Source organism: Aptenodytes forsteri, unplaced genomic scaffold, assembly GCF_000699145.1.
Source record: "Aptenodytes forsteri isolate BGI_AS27 unplaced genomic scaffold, ASM69914v1 Scaffold15, whole genome shotgun sequence".
Classification (NCBI taxonomy): Eukaryota; Metazoa; Chordata; class Aves; order Sphenisciformes; family Spheniscidae; genus Aptenodytes; species Aptenodytes forsteri.
The window spans coordinates 12,527,954-12,542,542 of record NW_008795129.1 but is presented as its reverse complement, the minus strand read 5'-3'; the positions used below and the strand labels follow the sequence as shown (position 1 = coordinate 12,542,542).

The window sequence follows — 14,589 nt, the reverse complement described above, 5'->3', positions numbered from 1 at the left end:
CCTCACACCCCTGGGATATAATTTCTTCTAGCCAAAAATATGAGCAGAGCTGTGAATAGCATTGAACTTGTCTCCCACAGCACTTTGGTTTGAAAATAACAATCAAGACACAAAAGACACTCTGCAGATTGACCACAGAAGAAGAGAAAAACCCCAAGCACTATGTTTTGCTTTTGTTTGCACTGCTCTTTAATTTCCAGCCCAAATCCTTCATTGTTATGCTTAACAAAAACATACCCTTTTTACATAAATGTCTCAAAAATATTTTTAAAACTTATTTTTGTATTCAATGTCTTAAATTATCCAAAATTAAATTAAACTAGCCCCCCACTCTGAATCCTCAAGAAACCTAACTTGGGCTCCATTTGCGGTCACGGCTGGTTTCTCTGCACTGCCGTACCATACATACACTGTTCCTTAAAAGGGAACTTTAAAAGAGCACTTCCTGAATTTTCTCCACTCCCTCCAACAGGTCGAATAACCCCTCCTTTCCATAAATCCCCCTTCACGCTTGCATGCACTAGAAAAATGTTTCCGAGAGACACTTCAAAGAGCTACAACGTTCACTCCAGATGAGGCTTTTGTCTCCTGCAACTACAGCCCATTGCTCTACCTGCCTCAGAGATGTCTGTAATCTCTATCTTTTTTAAGCTCAGCTTTTGCAGCTAAGGATACCAGGAGAGCTCCCCCTTTAGAAACACGTAGGCCTGGCAACCACTTCTCAGCAGAGATCACAACTGTTTTTCTTTCGGCAAGACCTCTGCCACTCTTCATTATTCCCAAACAGACAAAATGTAGCACTCCTAGTGCTACAGCCCATTTTCAGCACGGCCATTCTGCCCTGTGAGATCAAACCGCTTGTTTCTCCCTAGTAAAAACCTCTAGTCCTGCCTTTACAATACCTTGATGTTTTCAGCATCCCCTGCCGAGTTAGCGATGTTTTCTCTGCTAAGAGCTGGGTGGGGAAAGGTGAACAGTTTAGGAATTTGAAGAATGAGAGGAGTATTGCTCTGGCTCAGGACAAAGTACAATTGACCCGTATCACAGATCTCAGAGCCCTGCACTGGGCTGTTTGTAGGTGAACTGGATATGCCGTATCATGCCCCCGAGCATTTTCAGCAGGGACTTTCACCTCCCTGTGTCGTAACCCAAATTCTCCATGCATTTTGGCACAGCAAGCTGAAATCTCTCTCTTGCCTTGTGCAACCAATTTCCCTAATGGACTGGATTCCGCCTTATACCCAAACTTATCAAAACCTGCTATCGAATGAAAGTGTTACATGCTCCATTTTTTTTGCTTCACTGGAAATTAAGGTTCCTAGGCAGTTTTTCTAGCCAGCCTGCTCAGCTGTACCACGAAGGGCAGAGAGAAGACTGTGATCTTTGCTCCAGAGAAGCAAAGGATGAAGCACTCGAGATGCCCTCTGCACTTCCTTCAAACCGAGCTAAGAAAGCGTCTACTGCCCTCCAAACACCCTCCTGCTTCTAAGAAAGCCTTTTTATATAAACTTATATAAGGACTGGTCTAGTCCACCCTTCCCTCCAAAGCCAGGCATTTGCAACCACTGTCTCCCAGTTTGAAGACTATCACCAATACACTTTATTTCTTGCTAAGAGAAAGTCCCTTGGCTCTTTCTTGCTGAGGAAGCAAGAACACACTCATCAAAACCAGGTCATTGGCACAGCACGCCACCATGCACTGAAGTAGGCCTGCAGTTCATCTTCCAAGTACTCCTTATTTTCGAAGAGCAGTCCGTGATCATGCGGACAAAAACAATGGAAAATTACACCCAGCTATCCAGGGATTTTAGCTACAGTTATGAAAACAGATGCTTTTTAGCACATTTGATCATGTCCTTTCCCAAGGACTCTAGATGCAATGGTAGCAAGCAGCACTTAGTTAGTTAAGATGTCCTGGAGAACCGCCACTGTTAAGCAATCTCAGCTGTAGCAGCCGAATTTTTCTGCAGGGAATAACTGCTCCCACCCAAGCCTGCATCCAGAAGATTAAAAAAGTATTTCTTTAGAGAACGTCTCTACCCATTCCAAAGAAATCCCAAAGTGCTTTGCAGACAAACCAATGCACAAGCTCAGAGTAGGGGTCAAAGTAAGCTCAGCCATTCCTGGGAAGACGTGCGGCAACTCTGTAAACAACAGGCAGTAACAACATACAACAGTTTAGGATGATAAATTAATGCTGGATCCTACTGAAACCGCAGGTGGCATTTTAAGTAAACAAGACCATAATTTACTGAATTGCAATCTGGCCACGGTGCCAGGAACAACACCTCCATTCTCATGCAAAGGGTCTATGCACACTCGCAACCACAAGTGGATGAGATCTGTTGTTTTTCATGGGAATTTCCAGAAAAAGAACCCACTAATACCACGTTATTGCCTGGTTTCATTAACTGCTGACACTTCCTAGAGCTTCTAGGAATTACTCAACCCCTGACTCAGCATGAGCCCAAGGACTTGCCTGGATGATCACAGGAGGTCAGCAGCGTGTGCCCACCACAGCCATTTGCTGGCCTGGCTTCTGGCGTCCTCTTTAATGGCTTTGCCCCTACCTTGTCATGCAACAGCACATCTGCACCGCAGGGCTGAAAGCCCCCCCAGTGCATAGGAAGCAATAGGATGGGACACCTGTAGGTGCTGAGGCACACAAGGGGCTCCTTGGTTGTCGCTTGAGTAGGGGTGCCAGCGTTGAGAGATGGAGCGGGTGCAGGCTGGTTGCAAGCCCAGCACAGTGCTGGGACTCCAGGGCCTCCATAAAAGGCTCTACAACATGTCCTAGCCAGACGTTTGGGCACAGCTGCAATTTTGGCTGCAGAACAGAAAAACTGTAAAAGCCTAGCAAATGTATAGTACGGTCATTTATTTGGAATAAAGCTATGCGAACAAGGCCAAGTGCAATTGTAAATATTATGTCTAAAGTATGGAGTGAAGAGTGAAGATGTCCAGGGCTGAGCTGTGCATTTGTACACCTGGTGATGCCTGGCTTCAAACCAGCAGCAGGGAGTTAAGCCTAGCAGAGCACTGGCCCATGCACCCAGTGGATCATTTGGCAGAAGGGGAAGGAGGGGAATTTCAAATTCACCCAAAGACAACACTACACGAGCAGGAAACACAGAGGCCGAGCACAGTAGCGGTACACGCTAACACCTTGTTCATGGCAAAAGCAGGTACCGGCTCTGCCTCATGCTGAAAATGGGTGAGATATGCAAAGGCAACGAAAGTTTGGCATTAAAAGGCCTCTAAAAGCCAAGTAAAACGGGGCTTCTAGTTGCCTTCACTGTCCCCAAAAGCCTTCCCCGTGCTCTTCAACACGTGCTTCCTTCCCAAACGGACACGAGCTGGTTTTCAGCTGCACTGTGCTGAGCTGTCGCTGCAGTCACTGGAAAAGGAGAAAAGGTTGGGAGACACTGGGCATCCTGAGCCACGTTTACCATTAAATGTCTGATTTGAGAGAGAGTATTTCCCATCACCAACCTGGTAGTGACCACTGGGAACAAAAGCTTGTGGCAACCTGAGGGCAACATGACAGGCAGAGAGGAAACAGGGTCTTTGGAAAAACAACCACTGAGGGACAGCATCAACAGAAGCGATGCAGCAGTTCAGAGCTAAACACGCACTGGGGGACTGTCGGACTTGAAGGCAATTTCAGGCTTGCTCTTGGTTTATGGAAAAGTCAGAAGTTGAGACACTCTCCAGTCCAAAAAAGGCTGAGTCCTGAGAAACACTGCTATATTTTCTGTCAAATTCACTGGTGATGCCAATGGGTGGGTAATGATGCAACCAAAGGGTGAATCAGACACAGCCAAGGAGCTGAGTTTTGCCAAGAGATATCCCTGCCAGAGCACCAAAACCTTTCATAAAACAGAAGTACCAACCTCTTACCCAGCATCAGACAGGCTCAGAGCTGAAAGCTCTACACGAGTGCCAAGCTCAGAGAGTCAGAACGGCAGCTGCAGAAAGACCCGGGAACAGAATTAGCTCCCATGAAAGCCATCTCTTGCAAGCAGAGGAAGTACTGAAGAAAGAGAAGGCTGCTACGTTTACAGCGTCCTTGGGAAAGGGAGCCCCATCACATGGTCATGCACCAGAGATGTTTTCTACCAGCTGTGAAAGAACATGCCAGGCTTAAAGCTTCAAAAAGAACCTTTCTGGGACACTGACCACAGTTTTGCTCAAACTTAAGAATAATTAAGAATAAAATAATTTAGGAATAAAAAACCCAAAGCATTCCCTCCTCATGAAAAAGGGGGGAGCAATGTTCAGTCTGATGCTGTACTGTATTTGCTGCCTGGTATGTTGCCATCAGCATTCCCGTTGAGGGAAGCTCCTTTTATCCTGTGCAAAATGGAAAACATTTTCTGGAGCGTTCCAAGGGTAGGAAGAGAGAAATCTGCCCTCAAGTTCATGGTAAACTTGGGCAAATGCCATCGCTCTGTTGGCAGGAAGTCCCCTAAAAGCAAGCCAAAACATACTGCAAAGTGTTTTTGTGTCTGCCTGACAAGCATCTGGGTAATAGCTTTGGCTCCATGAGAGCTGGTTCTGAACAGAAGGAGAAGTGGGACAATTTCATTGACTAAAAAGTGATGTCCCAAATGATGGTCTCATAGTCAGCCATGCCTGGAAAAAAACTGTCTTTCACAGGGCCAACACTATCATCAGAAATAGGAGATTTAATTGGTACCACAACCCGGATGCACTTGGACTTAATAGTGTCCTTGGCACAGAGACCGCATCATCTCCTGCCACTTCAGACACGAGCCTGTACGAGTCAACACTGCTGCTCAAGAATGCCAGATGAAGGATCCAGGCCATAGGCCTATGAACATTCTAAGAAGGAAAAAAAGAAGCTGCTGAATGACGTGGTCCTCTCCTGCCTGTCTCTTCCATACCTCCTGCTGCCTCCTCTTCTTGTGCCAGCACAAAGTTGTGCAGAACTGTGGTTTGAACTGGTTTGAGGGAACCAGAGCAGGTTGAAACTCATCTGCCAAACACAACAGAAGCAAAAGAAAGACTGTGACTTTCAGTGACGGTTTTATGTCAGTTTAAATCAGTGGAACTGCAGCCCCAGCCTGACCACACTGCAGGAAAAAGTTACTGAATATTTGTAGAGTACAATGGCAAAAGAAAAAAGCTGAAGACAACATCTCCAACTCCTGCTCGCTTGCTCCCAGACTGGTAACTCAGACAAAAGGAGATGGGTGTTAACTGCAGCTGGTTTCTAGTTTTCAGAATAGCGTCCAGTATACATGGTACAGCCACTGCCATGAGATAAGATGGAAAAAGACAGGTTTCAGAAAAATCCTTTGCTTATCTTGCAGTGAGAGTCAACTTGAGGCAGTATATCTGCAGACACCGTTTTTATGCCTCTCTCCTGGGGAGGGAGCCTTTGAAGAGCAATTGCTCCTGTGCTCCAGAAGACACGTTTGTAAGTCCAGTCAATTCCAGCTGACTTACTCCTCCCAAGACACCTATGTTGGTAAAACGCATGTTGAACAGTGGTCTAACAGAGATCAGAGGGGAACATCCAGCTGAGACCATGTCCAGAACATCTGGGAACAAGATCTGAAGAACAGTCTGCATCAACAGATCTGGATATTTGGTGAGGAGCTGGGTTGGAGGTACAGAAGGCAGGGGGTGAAACAGCACCAGCAAGCTCTCTTGCCTTTCCTTGCTGTTTAATGTAGAGCAGGTGGAAGCAGGCCACACGGGGCAAAAGTCAGCATCTGCACAGTCAGACTATGCAAGACAGCTTGCCTGCTCCTTTGGATTTGTGAATTTTACCGAGCCACGCCAAAACGAGCTTAAGATGATTTTGCTGTCTGGATTAGGCTACAAAAAGTACAAGGAAACCAGGAAATAACTCCCTCGGTGACCCTATTTATCATGAGTTTCTGCATACTTGTGACATCTGTTTTGTTTGCCCTATACTTTCGGCTAAGCTTTGTCATGGGAGGGTTATTGCTGAAGCACCAGCTGAGGAGTAACAGCAGCCAAAGGGGAAGTTTGATACAACTAGGAAAGAGAAAGCAAGTACAACCATGTAGGAGGCTGGGTGAAAGGCAAGGAACAGGGCAAATCCCTCTCTCAAAAAGGACGTGGTTATACTGAAGGGTAAGATAACACAGGGTGAGGAAGAAAACACGGGACTGATGCGTTGTTTGACTGAGGGGTTTGGAGACTGCAGCAAAGTCTTGGAAATGAATTCCTATTATAAAGCTGACCTGGAACATGTACGTGGTACAGCAGTTGCTTTAGTTTTAGCAACTAACCGGATCCTTGCCAAAATTTTCTGGCAGCACGCTTTTTGGGGAAAAGAGCTGTCTAGAGATTCCAAGGGGAAGCGTTCAGAGATGAGCAAAATGTTCAAAATCAGCAAAAACATCAACTGTGCTGCCTGCAAACAGAACATTTTTTCCTGTACAACCCTTCCACTAGGGCCCAAACAGTCAAGATCTTTTCTTCTTTTTTTTCTTTCAGAAACAGAGGGGCTCAGTATCACTGCTAAAGCAGCCAAAATGAAGCAAAACAGGCACATCCAACATCTGAACACTCACTCATCGCCAATGCTGGTTTGTTGTACAGTACCTAAATGACCCAAGACCAGCAAAGCCCTTTAACTTTGAAATCCTACAACTGAGATCATCTGCACACAGTGACCAGCTGCCTGTTTCCATGCTCCACGATTCCTGAAGCACAGCGTACTATTCTTCCAACCACACCATGCAAAATACTTTCTACAGCTTTGCTTGCTGTGTTCAGAGCCTCTGGAATCGTTTAATTTCATGCTGGTCCTCAATAGGCAAGGAGAGACACAAGGATGGATGTCAGGAGATCTGGATTTGGTTTTCAGTCCACATTATACACTTCAACTTGGGAAAATCCAGAACATCTGAGCCTTAATTCTTATCCTGCAAAATACAGGAACTGCATTCCTTGATTATCTTCTCTCCTGTATTTTGAAAAGTGGTATTTTGGAACATTCATGCAGTAAGACACCTGTCAGGCCTGAACAAAGGCCAACATTGGAAAACTCCAGCAAATCACAATCACATCATAACAGACCTGAATAAAAACTGTTAGTAAGCAAAATCCAGCGGCTGCTGCCATTCTCCCAAGACCACAATCTCCCCCTTGGGGACTGTGAGCTCTCTGAGGAGCCCGAAGAAATTGTTAGGCTAAAATGTTGAACCAGCTCAACCACCATCCAAATACCTTTCCCTATGTGAGGAAATGCAACAGTAAAGCCCCTTCTTCCCTTTTACTTTTTATGATTCTATTCCAAGAAAATTAAAAGACATACTGCACTTCCCCCCCACACATTACCAGCTACCAAGCTTGAGCTAAGAACTAATTAGACCTTTATATAGCTATGAGACCTATATATGTATAAATCTGGATATAGTTTTATTATTTGGCAACATGGCACTATTTTTTTTTAATAAGAGATGGGTGGGGAATCTGAACCGGGCTGTTATCTAATTTTAAACACAGGCTGTCCACCTGCTTGGCATATCATGTTCTCCATTCCTCCACTCCACCCCTTAACAAAATAATACCTTGATTTTGCATCCTGTTCCACTACCCTCAAGGACTGGTTTATAATTACTGCAACTTTACTTGCTGTCTAGAAATGTTGAGATCAGCCATTTTCAAAGACAAACTTCTCTCCAATTCTTAAACTGGGAAAAAGATCCTTTTTAACGGGAAAAACTCCAAGTGGCCACAAGACAGGATCACATTTCAGAAAGCATGTCCAGCGAAGACAGACTAGTTTTCTTTTCCATTTCAAATGCCACCCTCCTCTGCCTCTTCTCCCCCCGAAGCTGTGGTGGTAAATAAATCCAGGATTTAATTCAAGGGGACTAGCAAGAAGGTCTGTTTTCAGGCACACAATATCACTGGTGGTCTGAGAAGGTCAAGAGGAGCAGAAACTTCTCAAAAGCTACTTCAGTACATGCATATACTGGTTAAAATCAAAACACAGAACAACCATGAAGCCACACTTAAAAGGTGCTGCTAACTTAACTGTTCATTAACCAAAAGTTATTATTAACTTTTAAAAAGCTACCCTATTCCCAAGCATGTAAAGCTGTTGCTCTCCACACCATCAATTCACTGCTCTAGACTATTTACATATACTATCACTGCTATTCACCTTGAAGGTCTCAAGAGTGCCTCACCACACGTACCTACCGAAGATATTCAACAATTCCTGGAGCAGCAGGTAAGTTCTGCAGCTGTAGTCACAAGCTCTAGAATATGAGTTTTCTTAAATTTAAAGGACATGCCCTTGTCTCCCCTCCCAATCCCAGAAACCTTTTCCTACCACTCATAATGGCAAAGTAACCTTTGAAAACATTAACCAATTTTAAATCAATGTTGCATGTTTGCCTGAATTTGCAGAAAGCCTAGAAGAATAGGTCTCATGTTTGCATTTTTCCCCTCATCTCAGTGTGGTATATGGTGCTCTCTGCAATGCAGAAGGAATGTGAATCTCAACACAGAAACCCATTCCTCCCGAGGAACCATCCAGCAGTGTGTGCCACTAATATGTTTATTCCATGATCTCAGCATGACCTGTGTGCTTGCCCTAGAAAGAAGCCTGAAATATGCTGCTTCCTTCTAACACAATCTGGTTTTATCTTCCAAGAACTTTTATGATGCAGCCAGGCGCTGCCAAGTATAAGAGTCTGTGCCATACTTAGAGCGCAAAGACAGTTAAAGTAAAATCATTCTATTAAAATGGCAGGGGGCTATTGTTTGGACTGTATTGTTTGTATGCAATTCAATTAAGCCTCTCTTTCAAGATGTCCATGGGAGAAACATGGTGACCGTGCAAGAAGCTCCAGTGCGCAGCTGTACTCCATGCTGTTGCTCAATTTAGATCCTGCTTGCCACAGAGTCTGTAAGCCCTTGCATACATGCCTCTTCCTCTACATTCCCACCCACACAAATCCAAAACCGGGTCTGACCTTCCCCACTCTGCTTTGTCCATGCATCCCCATGTAGTCCGAACAAATTCCAGCCATCTGTCCTGCCTGTGCTGCTGACTGCTACAATCTGAACCCGGCAGTCCAAGGCAGCCATGCACTCATGCCTATTTCTCAGCCTGCTAGGGTCCCTGGAGCTGCCCACACGTTCCTGAATTGTTTCTTGAACTGTTTGGAGACTTCTGAAAATAAAGCTGCTGTAAAAGGTCTGCAATATGTTCAAATCCTGCCATTAATATTGACACAGCCAGCCACTACAGTCTGATGCACAGTGTGCCTTGAAGGAGTCTATTAGAGCCCTGTTTAATTTACAACCACGTCCCCCATGCTTCACTGGTTAATTTGAAAGTAAAAGCATGTTTCTAGACTAAAGGATAAAGTGTCAGCTATTCCTGTCCTTGGATTCAGGTTAAGTGACACTCCTTGTACGTATAATACATTTCCACACACATGCTACTTTGAGAAAGTGAAACTGTGGGCACAGCAGAGGGACTAAGTAGATAGCACAGTTGCATAAAAGCTACAAGATACCATTGGGTGTGGTAAGAAAATATCTCCAGTCTCTAATGTGGGGGTACAATGTTCAGAGTGCCACATTTCCAAATTCTGGGAGCACACATGCCTTCTCAGCCTAGGCTCCTGGCAGTACAACAGCATGTCAACATCAATGTTCAACCCTTTGTGCTCCTCCTCAAGAAAGGAAGACACCATCAGACCGGCACAACTCTTTTTAAAAGTTTGCCTTTAAAATTCACCATTTCTTACTTTCCTATCCTTTCAACTTTCCATTTTTCCATATATCTTTATCAGAGTCTTGCTCACGGCTTTGACCTGCCTGCTGCCATCTAAAGGGACTTAGGTATATTCACTCAACCACTCATTAGAAACATGGCTAGTTTTAAATCCCAGATTTTGGTAAAGAGGCGATAAGAGCGGTTCTTGATTTTGCATCCTGTTCCACTACCCTCAAGGACTGGTTTATAATTACTGCAACTTTACTTGCTGTCTAGAAATGTTGAGATCAGCCATTTTCAAAGACAAACTTCTCTCCAATTCTTAAACTGGGAAAAAGATCCTTTTTAACGGGAAAAACTCCAAGTGGCCACAAGACAGGATCACATTTCAGAAAGCATGTCCAGCGAAGACAGACTAGTTTTCTTTTCCATTTCAAATGCCACCCTCCTCTGCCTCTTCTCCCCCCGAAGCTGTGGTGGTAAATAAATCCAGGATTTAATTCAAGGGGACTAGCAAGAAGGTCTGTTTTCAGGCACACAATATCACTGGTGGTCTGAGAAGGTCAAGAGGAGCAGAAACTTCTCAAAAGCTACTTCAGTACATGCATATACTGGTTAAAATCAAAACACAGAACAACCATGAAGCCACACTTAAAAGGTGCTGCTAACTTAACTGTTCATTAACCAAAAGTTATTATTAACTTTTAAAAAGCTACCCTATTCCCAAGCATGTAAAGCTGTTGCTCTCCACACCATCAATTCACTGCTCTAGACTATTTACATATACTATCACTGCTATTCACCTTGAAGGTCTCAAGAGTGCCTCACCACACGTACCTACCGAAGATATTCAACAATTCCTGGAGCAGCAGGTAAGTTCTGCAGCTGTAGTCACAAGCTCTAGAATATGAGTTTTCTTAAATTTAAAGGACATGCCCTTGTCTCCCCTCCCAATCCCAGAAACCTTTTCCTACCACTCATAATGGCAAAGTAACCTTTGAAAACATTAACCAATTTTAAATCAATGTTGCATGTTTGCCTGAATTTGCAGAAAGCCTAGAAGAATAGGTCTCATGTTTGCATTATTCCCCTCATCTCAGTGTGGTTTATGGTGCTTTCTGCAATGCAGAAGGAATGTGAATCTCAACACAGAAACCCATTCCTCCCGAGGAACCATCCAGCAGTGTGTGCCACTAGTATGTTTATTCCATGATCTCAGCATGACCTGTGTGCTTGCCCTAGAAAGAAGCCTGAAATATGCTGCTTCCTTCTAACACAATCTGGTTTTATCTTCCAAGAACTTTTATGATGCAGCCAGGCGCTGCCAAGTATAAGAGTCTGTGCCATACTTAGAGCGCAAAGACAGTTAAAGTAAAATCATTCTATTAAAATGGCAGGGGGCTATTGTTTGGACTGTATTGTTTGTATGCAATTCAATTAAGCCTCTCTTTCAAGATGTCCATGGGAGAAACATGGTGACCGTGCAAGAAGCTCCAGTGCGCAGCTGTACTCCATGCTGTTGCTCAATTTAGATCCTGCTTGCCACAGAGTCTGTAAGCCCTTGCATACATGCCTCTTCCTCTACATTCCCACCCACACAAATCCAAAACCGGGTCTGACCTTCCCCACTCTGCTTTGTCCATGCATCCCCATGTAGTCCGAACAAATTCCAGCCATCTGTCCTGCCTGTGCTGCTGACTGCTACAATCTGAACCCGGCAGTCCAAGGCAGCCATGCACTCATGCCTATTTCTCAGCCTGCTAGGGTCCCTGGAGCTGCCCACACGTTCCTGAATTGTTTCTTGAACTGTTTGGAGACTTCTGAAAATAAAGCTGCTGTAAAAGGTCTGCAATACGTTCAAATTCTGCCATTAATATTGACACAGCCAGCCACTACAGTCTGATGCACAGTGTGCCTTGAAGGAGTCTATTAGAGCCCTGTTTAATTTACAACCACGTCCCCCATGCTTCACTGGTTAATTTGAAAGTAAAAGCATGTTTCTAGACTAAAGGATAAAGTGTCAGCTATTCCTGTCCTTGGATTCAGGTTAAGTGACACTCCTTGTATGTATAATACATTTCCACACACATGCTACTTTGAGAAAGTGAAACTGTGGGCACAGCAGAGGGACTAAGTAGATAGCACAGTTGCATAAAAGCTACAAGATACCATTGGGTGTGGTAAGAAAATATCTCCAGTCTCTAATGTGGGGGTACAATGTTCAGAGTGCCACATTTCCAAATTCTGGGAGCACACATGCCTTCTCAGCCTAGGCTCCTGGCAGTACAACAGCATGTCAACATCAATGTTCAACCCTTTGTGCTCCTCCTCAAGAAAGGAAGACACCATCAGACCGGCACAACTCTTTTTAAAAGTTTGCCTTTAAAATTCACCATTTCTTACTTTCCTATCCTTTCAACTTTCCATTTTTCCATATATCTTTATCAGAGTCTTGCTCACGGCTTTGACCTGCCTGCTGCCATCTAAAGGGACTTAGGTATATTCACTCAACCACTCATTAGAAACATGGCTAGTTTTAAATCCCAGATTTTGGTAAAGAGGCGATAAGAGCGGTTGCAATGAGCAATGTATGTTCCTCACAGCCCACAGTATTCAGCCACTGTCAGCCCACAAGATTTGCCCAAAACCCTCTCCACCCAAGGAGCTGTGCTCCAAACAAGATGTGTCCTGAAGAGAATAAACGTCCTGGCCCCCCTCCTTGAAAGGACAGCTTTAAAAAGATAAATCAGATTTAAACTGTCGTTCTTGCAAAGAACTAAAACAATAAGATGAAAGATACTAAATTAATTCTCTGTTTGAGTGTGTCAAACTCTGGTGGTGTGCGTATCAGCATTTCTCCCTCAAGCGTGGTTTCCTCACTCACATACAATGTTATTTTGAGCACTCTCAGTATTGCCCAAATCAGTGAGAAAACCAAACAACAAATCTCCAGCGATGAACGTGGCAAGACGACCCATTACTCCTCAAAAAGCAGGCGATGCCCACTGTAGTAACAACCCTATTTCCCTTGCCATATCAGGTCAACTCTGGTTTGTGTTGCAGTGAAATGCAATGGCAATGCATAACAAGGGCTGAATACAAAACCCCACGGAACACAAGCCAGACCTGCAGTATGGTATGAGAGCCATGCAGATTAGGAAGGGAAGCCATACAAAACGGAAGGACTTACACCAGAGTTCATAGTAGTAGTTGCAACACTGGGATTGTCCACAACAGTGGCCCGTTTCACATATGTAACTTTGATTGTTGACACCCATGCAGGTTTCCTTGTCCTAAAATTAAACAGACACACTTTTAAGATGCTTTGTCAGTATCTTCTGTAAATGTAATCTTTTACTCAACGATCTGCAAGCATTTGAAAAGTCACAAGTTATGGTCTTGGGAAACTCTAAAATACATTAAGAGGTTAAAATACAGCTAAGGATCACCAAAAAACACAAAGGACTGTTCAGAAGAAAACCCCGTATCTCCAAAGTCATGAGTTACATTGCTTTAGCATCTAGTCAGTGCTGCTTTCTCATCATTCCTTTCCTTTTCCATTAGAAGTTATCACATTTTAGGAGCCAGGCATTCTCTTAAAGAAGAGATGTCATTTGTTCCATATTTTACACACTATCGCTGCATTACTGAGGCTGAATGCCAAGTGGAAGAAATGCATTAATAAACAGAACATTATAATTTGAGAAAAGACTGCTTGGATTCATTTAGATCTAAATGATAATTACAGTATGTTCCTGCGAGATTCCAATCTAAAGTGATTCCTTCATAATTAGCCATGTGCTTTATACAAGATCAGCATTCCTGTAAAACTTCTTCCTGGAATAGCGAAGTAGTCCAGGAGCAGAGCCAAATCAGCTGTACCGTATCACCCAGCATGTCCTCAGGACACTTAAGATGGAAAAGGACTACAGTGTGAGGTCTCAGTCCCCCACGTGGTGCACCGCTTCACAAAAGTCCATGTTTTCCTGCTAGTCTGAAAACATGGGTGGGAAAAAGTACAAAACACAGGAAAACAGAAGTATTTTACAAGTTATGGTTTGTACATCCTTTGGTAGGCTTTGGGGCAACCTGGAAGTTAGAATACACTACATAGTTTCTTACGAAACAAACAGATCTTAATAAAAAACATCGGTGTTGCAAACAAACCTGTAACATAGTCTAAAATTGTCACTTTCTTTCACTTAATATTTATGATAAGGCAAAGAAAATGTGCGGAGGTTTATACTGAAAGACATGTTGAAAGAATTCATTTTATAAGTACCACCTTTCCAAAAAAAACCCCAAAACCAAACAAACCAAAACAAACCAAACAAAAAAGCCCAACAAAACCCAAACAGCTAGGAAGAGCAGCAAACCCAACCAGCAGGCTACTGGAATGTACACTGGCGGACCCCAACACCGGCTGAACTGCACTGTTCCTCTATTTTATGTGAGTGCACTACGGCCATGCTTCTCACAAGCATCTATGGAGTCACCATATGCACAAAACACAAAGTCCATTTCAGATTGTGGACCACCTCACTGAACAAGTGATGTAAGGCAGCAGTTTCAATGCAGAAGAGTCCTGCACTAAGTTCGCACGAAGACTCGGTCTATTTGGGGATCTGGGGAAGCACCAGCACTCCCCCACCACGCAGCACCCCAGTCGGAGCCATACCTCCTCAACACTGGGCCCGTGGGTCCCTCACCTGAGCACCCATATTACAGCAACAATACAACTTCTAAAAGCAGAAGAACCTCCTACCACCTAAGGTTCAACAGAAAAGATCCCACGCTGCATTCTCCTCCTAAGAAGTCACACCAACTTTTGAAAGGGTTTTGATCGT

The 14,589-nt window shown here is 44.0% G+C and overlaps 1 protein-coding gene across 6 annotated transcripts in view; it reads right to left on the bottom strand.

Annotated features, from left to right (window-relative positions):
• Positions 1-14,589, bottom strand: part of WBP1L (WW domain binding protein 1-like) — a 45,165-nt gene that overhangs the window by 3,470 nt on the left and 27,106 nt on the right. For 5 of the 6 annotated variants that reach the window (XM_009277829.2, XM_009277828.2, XM_009277826.2 and 2 more), the window contains one exon: positions 12,933-13,035. The exons of the other annotated variant lie outside the window; for it this stretch is intronic. In XM_009277829.2, coding sequence (XP_009276104.1) covers positions 12,933-13,020 — 88 coding nt within the window. In that variant the 5' untranslated portion in view covers positions 13,021-13,035. The remainder of the gene's footprint in view (positions 1-12,932; positions 13,036-14,589) is intronic. 6 annotated transcript variants of the gene reach the window in all.